We start from the raw sequence: 10,151 nt of genomic DNA, 5'->3' as shown, positions 1-10,151 counted from the left end.
CTCTAGGCAATAATATTTTGTGTATAATTCATAAATCTCTAATCAAGGACAGGGCTAATACAGTCATAAATCTGTTTTCTAAACTCTCCTTCACATGAATAACTGCTCGCTCATTGAGGAATATTTTAATATAATAAAAGTAATTTCTGCAAAAAAAAAAAAAAAGAGTGGGGAAGTAAAACACAGATTAGAAGCTCTGTGTGCTGGAGTGGGAAGGGTTGTTGAGCCTCACTGCAAAGGGACTTGGCTGGGTCATTTGTTGAAAAACTGTCAATTTCAACAACCTTTAGGTTGTTTTCTCTTGGGCTCCAAAGACTTTCCAATTTCCTGTTGAGAGAAGGCAGAGAGCAGGGGATGGAGGGATGGAGAAAAGCCTCAGTGTATATCCATTCACATAGTGCTTGTTTTCAACACAACTGTGGCTCTCAACTTTGTCACAGTGTATCTGTTTCAGTTTCTTAGGGCTGTGGTAACAACATACCACACACTGGGGGGCTTAACAACAGACATTTACTGTCTCACAGTTCTGGAGCCTACAAGTCTGAAGTCACAGTGTCAGCATGGCTGGGCTTTCTGAAGGCTCTAGGAAGAATGCATTTCATGCCTCCCTCCCAGCTTCCGGTGCTTGCCAGCAATCTTTGGCATTCCTTGGCTTGTACACTTGTCACTGCAATCTCTTTTATTTTATTTTTTAAAAGATTTTATTTATTTATTTGAGAGAGAGAGAGTGCAAGAGGGGGTAGGGTCAGAGGGAGAAGCAGACTCCCCGCCAAGCAGGGAGCCCGATGCGGGACTCGATCCCGAGACTCCAGGATCATGACCTGAGCCGAAGGCAGTCGCTCAACCAACGGAGCCACCCAGGCGCCCAGCAATCTCTGTCTTTATGTGGTGCTCTTCTCTTGGTGCGTCTTCACAATGTTGTGTGCATGCGTGTGTGTGTATCTTCCTCTCTTCTAAGGACAGTGGCCAGGATGGATTTAGGGCCCATCCTCTATGTGGATGTTTACTTTGTTCTGCCCCATCTAATGATTTTAGGACTGAATCATTGGAAAGAGAATGGGAGGGATATTAAAACATGTCTAAGTTGGGCACCTGGGTGGCTCCGTTGGTTGAGCGACTGCCTTCGGCTTAGGTCATGATCCTGGCGTCCCTGGATCGAGTCCCGCATCGGGCTCTCTGCTCAGCAGGGAGTCTGCTTCTCCCTCTGACCCTACCCCCTCTCATGCTATCTCATTCTCTCAAATAAATAAATAAATAAATATCTTTAAAAAAACAACAACATGTCTAAGTTTAGAAAAACCACGTATGTCCACAAATTCTTCAACACTATCCCCAACTGAGGTGGAATCTAATTCCTCTCCCTTGAATAATGGCTGGACTTGCTTCTAACAAATACAACACATCAGAAGTGTGACTTCTGGGGCCAAGTCATAAAAGGTAATACAGCTTTTGCTGGACTCTCTGACATATGCCTTTGGAGTCCGTAGCTGTCATGCAAGAAATCTGGCTATGCTGAAGCCTCCATCCCAGAGAAATCACGTAGAGAGAGGTGCCCAGATTCCTGAATGTCCCAGCTCTCAGCTGTTTGAATCTTCCCGGCCCATGTGTCGGATACAAGTCAACAACCTATTGAGGAGACACTAGTCCCAGCCACTATCTGATCACAACTGTACGAGAAACTCTAAGTACTCTCTACCTGAGCCCAGTAAGTCCCCAGAACTGTGAAAGATAACATAAATGCTTGTTATTGTGTTATACCACTAAGTTTGTGGTGGCAGTAATACTGGATTGGAACAGAATAGCAGAAAGGGAAAAGGGGGTGGAGAGGTAAAGGAAGAAAAAGTACATATCTTTTATAAAAATTAAAAAATTTGGGCACCTAGGTGGTTCAGTTGTTAAGCGTCTGCCTTCGGCTCAAGTTGTGATCTCAGGGTCCTGGGATCGAGTCCCACGTCGGGCTCCCTGCTCAGCGGGAAGCCTACTTCTCCCTCTCCCACTCCCCCTACTTGTGTTCCCTCTCTCGCTGTGAGAGGGAGCAGGCTTCCCGCGGAGCAGGGAGCCCGACGTGGGGCTCGATCCCAGGACCCTGGGATCATGACCTGAGCCGAAGGCAGACGCCCAACGACTGAGCCACCCAGGCGCCCCATAAAAACATCTTTAAAAAAAATTTTTTTTAATTTAAGATTAAGGGTAATGAGATTGAAATGTATCTTTTAAAGATTTTAAGTTATCTCTACACCTAACATGGGGCTCAAGCTCACAATCCTGAGATCAAGAGTCACATGCTCTACCAACTGAGCCAGCCGGATGCCCCGGAGATTATTTAAGAGAACTTACAAACATGCCAGTGAACTTGATGGCAACTGAAAGATTTCTTTCATATGGGGCTAGGAAGCTCAATCTCTCTTGAAGTTGACAGAGAAGGGTAACTATTTCACGCTTATCTCTGCTCAGTATTTTCCCTTGTAGGATGACAAAAGAGACTGCAATCCACACTGTATACTGAGATAAACATCATAAAAATCAAGTGTTTTGCTGCATATGTTACATATCTTCAGGAAAAAATACCTGGTTATTTTATCTTGAGGGTCTTAAATTAGGATGGTTTATGTCGTGACAGAAAATCCAACTCAAATTGACTTGCAAAATAGGCAGTTTATTGGCTCACAGATCAACCTAGCGGTGGGGCTAGTTAACCTGCAGACTTGTTTTCTCTTAGCTTGGTTGGGGCCATCTTCAAGCTCTACATAGTTATTTATGAACAGGAGAGGAATCTCAACTAATGGGACAAATTTTAGGAGTATGATGAGTCTAAAGAAAGAGAACTCTCAATCTCAATTTAGTGATTTGCCATTGATGAGAGCCACTGATTTCTACGGAGTAATGCCCTCTGAACCGGGCCCGCCAAGCTCACCTTGGTCAAGGAAACGTGCAAGCCCTGCAAGCTGGTCACTACACCAGACTGGGATTTACTAGCAAAATACCAAGAGTGAGGAGGATTTGAGGGAGTATCACTGGAGAGAGGAGTGTGGCAAGGAACAGGGACTACCTGAAGTCTAGTCTCTCAAGCAGGAAACAGCAGAAGATAAAATTTCTCGGGGCTGAGTAGAAGGTGCAGCAAATTGGATGAGGCAATAGCGGAATGAATCCTCCCATGCGGAATATCATTTAAAAAAAAAAATTAAAAGATTGCAGGGACGCCTCGCTGGCTCAGTCAGAAGAGCATGCAACTCTTGATCTTGGGGTTGTGAGTTTGAGCCCCACGTTGGGTGTAGAGATTACTTAAGAAAAATAAAGTAAGTAAAATAAAAACTTAAAAAATAAAAGATTACAATATTTGGTGCTCAAGGCAAGTTATGACCTTAAACCAGGAACCCTCTGCTCCCAAGAATGTTATTCTCTCTCCTCCATTAAGAAAAACTTGGAGTAACATTGTTTTAACACTCCATCTTACTCCCTCCTGCAATAATGGGCTTTATTGTTGTTTAGTTTTTGTTTCATAATCATAAACTTAACTCTGCATTACAGCTAGACTTGAGATAAGGAAAACCTGGAACCCAAAGAGCAGTGAGAACACAAGGATTACAGGAGAATGCAAATATTTTTTCTGAATCAGGCAGTAATCTTTTATACTTGTTAATTCGTTACAAATAGAGAGACTACAACTCTGGTGCTAGACTACTGGATTGAACAGCTTTAACAAGTTACTTAATGAGCATCCATTACAGCTCTGTGCATGGGAACACAGTACCTACCTTCCTAAGGTTTTTGTGAGGACCAAATGATTTTTTTATTCCTGTAAGTTTAGTTCATCTTCCTAACGTGCTTAGAACAGGGCTCAGCACATATCAAGCTTTATGGCACTGTTACCTAGGATGATGATGATGGATGATAGAAATGGAGACATTGTATTTTGGAAGTCTTGTTTGATAATCAAAAATTTGTTTAGAAATACCCCTTTATTAGGAAACATACAAACCAAAATTTACAACTTCTTGTACATGTTAAAAACTTTCAATAAAGATCTCTCGGATACAAAATATGTTCCAGTGGTTCAAAATTAATTCTATGATATATTATTCTAATATTATACTTATTTTGAAAGACTCGTTTTTTTAAATGGCAAAAAAAACCCAAAAACCACCAAGCTGAAAGTTTTTATTTTGCTAAAATGTACAAATTTAACAGTCCACACTCTAAAATAAACATTTAACCACTGATGATTTCCTTAAGATGCTGTTCTCCCTCACAGTTCAGATGCCTGATCTTCTGTGAAAGCCCAACTTGCCTTCCTTTCTCCCCAGCAAGGTCATCTGTCTTTTTAGAAGTCTTGCCGGATGTTTTCTTTGTTTGCCTCTCCATGCTGCTGCTTCATTTGAAAGATTTCATTTTCTAATTGCACAATAGTCCTTTCAATCTCATAATTCTTACTGACCAGGGATACCCAACTAGAAAAGTAAAAAAAGGAAGAAAAAAAAGGAAAAATTACTCAATATAAAATTTCTCTTAGAAGATTTTACCATATACATGTTTTCAGCCAGGGTCATAATGTGAACCTTCACTTCTAACTTTCCATTTAAAAAACTGAGGCACAATCAGGGGAAAGTGGGTAAAGGGTACATAAGATTCTAGATGTACTGGGTGCCTGGGTGGCTCCGTCGGTTAAGCATCCGCTTTTGGCTCTGGTCATGACCTCAGGGTCACGAGATCGAGCCCCACACCAAGCTCCATGATGAGTCTGCTTGAGATTCTCTCTCTTTCCCTCTCCTTCCCCCCCTGTCCTTCTCCCGTTTGAACTCTAAAATAAATACATACAATCTTAAAAAAAAAAAAAAAAAAAGATTCTAGTTGTATTAGCTCTTACAAATTAATGTGAATCTGCAATTATTCCAAATTAAATAAATTTTAACAACCAAATCAGAAATAATTGGAGAAAGGACGAGGTGATGGAAGATTGTATTTTAACGGGATTAACATAAAAGGAGAGAAAACAGGGCAGAGGCAAGAGTTTAAAATGGTGGAGAAATTTCTAGAACAAGAGAAAATTCCACAGATCCAAGCAGCCTTCCTCCTTCCCCAGAAAAATCAGGACAAACGAAAAGAAACACACATGTATATTTGGGAGATTATATTAGCTTGAAGAAAAACGTGAAAAGATGAAGAGATTGATAACATGGAGTACATGGAGGTGGAGAAGGTGGAACAAGGAGAAAGATGGGGAGGAAGAAGGGAAATAGCGAAAGCAAAAAAGAGAAATGACACAAAATTCATGATTACAGGGATTCATATAAACTTATCTATGCATATGAAGAACATTTTAAAAGTAAAATATATAAACAAAGGAAAAAAACCTGAGACACAGATGATCAAAGTATGAAATCTCCCTCCCTCATGAGTTTAAAATATAGATATATTTTTTCCTTTTAAATGGAGAGTGTAAGTAGAATCCTATTCAGAGCAGAAATACTGAACTGAAAATAGGGTGCTCTGAGACCAGAATCAAGTGACAGTGGTTCTGTCCCTCTCACTGCCTTCCAGGTCCACATATCAGAGACAGGCAGAGGCAGGGAAGAGTGGGATTCAGAAAATAGTATTTCTGGGGCGCCTGGTGGCTCAGTCCATTGAGCGACTGCCTTCGGCTCAGGTCATGATCCCAGGGTCCTGGGATCGAGTCCTGCATCGGGCTCCCTGCTTGGCGGAGAGCCTGCTTCTCCCTCTCCCTCTATCTGCCGCTCTGCCTACTTGTGATCTCTCTCTATCTCTGTTAAATATATAAATAAAAATCTTAAAAAAAAAGAAAACATTATTTCTCTGACACCTGTGGCATCCCATTTGAATACTGTTGAATCATACTGTTAAATCCTGATCTTAAAATGTGCTAAGCGATTTAAAAGATGATGGAAGTGAAGATACTCACGTTGACTCCATTTCCCTTAATTTAGATCCAGCTGTGAGTTGCATGTTTTTTCGCTGCCAGTTTAAATCTTGAATATGTTTCCTGCAAAAAATTATTTATACAACCCACCTACATTTTAACATAAGACTAAAATCAACAGAAAAATCTACAATCAACGTAATACATCTTTAATTCCTTGAGAAGAACAGATGTATACAGTAACAGACTAATTCCAGGAATTAACTTTCTTCTGTTTTTCAATTACAAATTTCATAAAACAAGCTCACCATAAAAAATTGAACACATACACATACATGCACACACAGAGCTTAAAAAGCAGAAGTCCCTCCTCCCATGTGCTTCTCCTTCTAATTACTGTTCAGTTTTTGGTAGGTGTTTTCCCAAACTCTTTCCTATACGTGTATGTGCAAGTAGAGATTAATTTTTTTTAAGTAATCTCTACACCCAGTGTGGGGCTCAAGCTCACGACCCCAAGATCAAGAGTTGCATGCTCTATTGACTGAGACAGCCAGGCACCCCAAGATGAATTTTTTTACATAAATCAGATTATACATGTTCTGCAACATTTTCTCCTAAAAGTGCCTTTTCAATGTCTGCAGATTTGCAAACTACAAATGACCTGGTAGAAATGTTTCAGACGTTAAGTCTATTTCTCTTCCACTCCAGTAGGGCAAACCCAGCACTGGATGCTGGACAGAGTGAATCATCAAGTATTCCTCTCATATGACTACAGTCCATTGGTTCCTTTTTCTTCTCATTCTGTTTATTAAGGGTTCACCTAAACTTTATACTAAAATAAGAGGAAAATAGGGGCACCGGGCTGGCTCAGTCAGAAGAATATGCGACTCTTGATCTTGGGGTTGTGAGTTCAAGCCCCACACTGGATGGAGAGATTACTAAAAAATAAGAGGAAAAAACAACTTACCTTAACTTCTGGAGCTCTTTCTGTGCATGTTCAATCATATGAACTAGATTTCTAAGGAAGGAAAAGAGGAAAATCAGATTAATATACATTAAAATTGAATAATACCAACTAAAAGTGAGCTATCTAGTTGATGCAAGTTCCAGTTATTCTGCTATTGAGCTCTGTGCCAAATACCATGCCATGTGAGACACACTATACATATTAGCTACTTTAATTCTCCTAAGAATTCTTTGAGGTAGGTATGATTACCCCTATTTCACATGAGAGGACATTAAAAGCTTAGAAAAATTAAGTAACTTGGCTAAGGTAACATAGGTGAATGTCAGACTGAATTCCATTTCAGGTGTTTTAACCTCTTGAGCCCAACCAGTTTACTGACACTCTGATTTCCTGTACCAAGTCACTTCTTAAACTGTCATTACTTTTCATGGAGAACATGGAAAATAACTCATATGAGTGTATTCATTCAAATCCCTTATTATCTCCATATTTCTGTATCTACATTTAACCTGCCATTCTCCCCTCCTGTCTACTGCTAACTAGAGAGAGAAGAGAAAACTGGAAGGCTGGAGAATGTGATTCCAGAACCAAGACCTACTTAGAGCTGAATTCCAGTACAAGTCGGCTCTCACTGGCACAGGGGAGAAGCTGAGCAATACAGAGTGCCATGTTATTACTGTCATTAGAGAAATGATTCAAGGGTAGGGGCCACCCCCACGCCCCCTCAAGTAACAGCTTTACTGAGATGTAATTCTCACAACCATACCAATTTCCTCTTAAGGCAGTAGAGAATCACCTTGAGGGTCCATTTCAACCACATCGGCCCTATAATTTTCTTGCTCTAAATCCAGTATTGTTTCCTGGCTTTCATGATTCAAATATCCTGCTTTTCTCCTAAGTTATTTTTCTATCTCTACTGACTGACTTTTTTCTCACTAACTGCAATTCTCTGAAGATTCAGTCTTCAAACAGCTGTGTCTCTTCAGGCTTATCTACAGCTCATCCCCCTTTCCTTAACTTCTACGATCACTCCATGCTCCTGACGACAATTAAGCTTGGTACTCTAGTATTGACCTCTGACTTTTAATAGGAAGCTTCCCCTTGAATGACCTCTTTCTGAAAGCCCAGTTTATTTGTTGTCTTCTCCTTTCTTTCATCCTCCATAAGTACAAGCATACCTCAGAGATACTGTGTGTTTGGTTTCAGACCACACAATAAAGCAAGTGTAGCAATAAAGCAAATCAAATGAACTTGTTCTCCAGTGCATATAAAAATTATGTTTATACTATATCATAGTCTATTAAGTGTGTAATAGCATTATGTGTTAAAAAAAAAAGTACCTGCCTTAATTAAAAAATACTTTATTACTAAAAACTGCTAACCACTGTTCTGAGTTTTCAATGAGTCGTAATCACTGATCACAGATCACTGTAACAAATATAATGGAGAAGTCTGAAATACTGAAAGAATCCCTAAGATGTGACAGAGACAGGAAGTGACCAAATGCCATTGGAAAATGGTGCCAACAGACTTGATGAGGCAAGGCTGTCACAAACCTTCAATTTGTAAAAAATGTAATACAGCAAAGTATAATAAAATGAGGTATGCCCATATACAGGTCCCTCCTCAAGCACTGAACATATTTCTATTAAAACTTATGGCACTGCATCATGGGAGTCAGAAGACTTGGGTTCTAGTCCCAGCTCTGCCCTAAATAGCTGTGTGTCCTTGAATGAGTCACTTGACATCAATGAGGCTAAGCCTGTTTATCCGTAAAAACAAGGGCTGACCTCGAAGGTTTCCCTTTAATTGCAAGTACATAATTCTCTCATTAATGAAATTTTTTTTCCAAGCGGTCATGAACCAAGACCTACTTAGAGCTGAAAGCTTTCTGCCCAGCATGTTTGATGCCCTCAAATCCTTTCACAAGGAAAGAGAACTTACTTTAATAATATGGAAAGACAAAGAAGTGGATTAGAGTAGAGCCTTAAATAAACTGAATTTGGGTAGACTAGGTGAAGGCATTCCAGGAGGAGGCGAGGCACGAGTAAAGGCCCAGAGACAGAGTTATGATAATCACAAGAGAGAGGATTCCTTTGGATGGGGTGAAAGTCTACCACTGAGATACACAGCCTTTTGCCTTGAATATCATGTTAAACAGTCTGGACCTTACCTTGCAACAAATGGGAAATTATTAAAGGTTTCTAGGCAAGTTAAAAGCAATGTTTTCTTTTTTTTTTTTTTTTTTAAAGATTTTATTTATTTATTTGAGAGAGAGAATGAGATAGAGAGAGCATGAGAGGGAGGAGGGTCAGAGGGAGAAGCAGACTCCCTGCTGAGCAGGGAGCCCGATGCGGGACTCGATCCCAGGACTCCAGGATCATGACCTGAGCCGAAGGCAGTCGCTTAACCAACTGAGCCACCCAGGCGCCCGATCAATCTGTTTCTTAATCCTCCCAACCCCATTTTTCCTTTATCTCCCTTGCAACATATTCACAAGGGAAATGGAACTGTTTATGCTATAGTTTCCCAAATTCCGGATTTGCCCACTCGATCCTTACATGGCCAAAGAAATTTAAAACATAATTCTGAAAAATTGAGAAAAGGTATTTATCACTTAGTGATTTTGCTTTATTATTCCAGGAAACATACTTTAGCAAATAGTTTGATATAGTGTCATGAGGTTCAATGGCTTTTTCTCCTTAAATTGTTAAACTCCTTAAGCTATTAAACTGTTAATACACTCAGGGGATTTTAGGGCTCAAAGGCATCACAGACATCATCTAACCACCAAATTTTACAAATTATAAAATCAAGCCCTAGATAGGTGACAAAACCGAAAGCTAGTTACACGGAACAGAAACTGGAGCTCTGTGGCTTCTGTGGGCACCTTGCTTCCCCTGTTAATTCTCTACTTACAGTTAATTCTCATTATTTACAGATTCTGTACTTGTGAACTTACCTACTCACTCAAATTTATTTGTAACTCCAAAATCAATACTTGCAGCGTTTTGAGATCATTAATAGCATGCACAGAGCAGCGCAAAATTTGAGTTGCTGGATATGTAGATTCTCAGCTGAAGTGGAACAAGGAGGCACTCTGACTTATTGTTTCAGGTGTCATACAGAGATGACCAAAGGATGGAGTTTAATTTCCAACTCTGCCAAATTACTTAAAACTTCTGAATTTGTTTTCTCTTTTATAAAGAAAATTCTCTAGCTGTCTCTCTGTCAAATAAATAAATAAAACCAAGAATGAAATGAAGGAAGGAAGGAAGGAAGGAAGGAAGGAAGGAAGGAAGGAAGGAA

At 40.0% G+C, this 10,151-nt stretch overlaps 1 protein-coding gene across 2 annotated transcripts in view; it reads right to left on the bottom strand.

The window, feature by feature from the left end:
- Positions 1 to 3,940: 3,940 nt before the first annotated feature.
- The window catches only part of BCAS2 (BCAS2 pre-mRNA processing factor), a 13,692-nt gene continuing 7,481 nt past the window's right edge, over positions 3,941 to 10,151 (bottom strand). The window contains exons 5-7 of one of the 2 annotated variants that reach the window (XM_034990239.1): positions 6,843 to 6,893; positions 5,918 to 5,998; positions 3,941 to 4,448 (exon numbers count right to left, since the gene is read on the bottom strand). In XM_034990239.1, the coding sequence (XP_034846130.1) occupies positions 4,322 to 4,448; positions 5,918 to 5,998; positions 6,843 to 6,893 (259 nt within the window). In that variant the 3' untranslated portion in view covers positions 3,941 to 4,321. The remainder of the gene's footprint in view (positions 4,449 to 5,917; positions 5,999 to 6,842; positions 6,894 to 10,151) is intronic. The other variant, XM_034990240.1, reaches the window with a different exon arrangement.

Source organism: Mirounga leonina, unplaced genomic scaffold, assembly GCF_011800145.1.
Source record: "Mirounga leonina isolate KUSES-001 unplaced genomic scaffold, KU_Mleo_1.0 Mir_507, whole genome shotgun sequence".
Classification (NCBI taxonomy): Eukaryota; Metazoa; Chordata; class Mammalia; order Carnivora; family Phocidae; genus Mirounga; species Mirounga leonina.
Note: the sequence above shows the minus strand (reverse complement) of the source record. Positions and strands in the feature narration are given on the sequence as shown.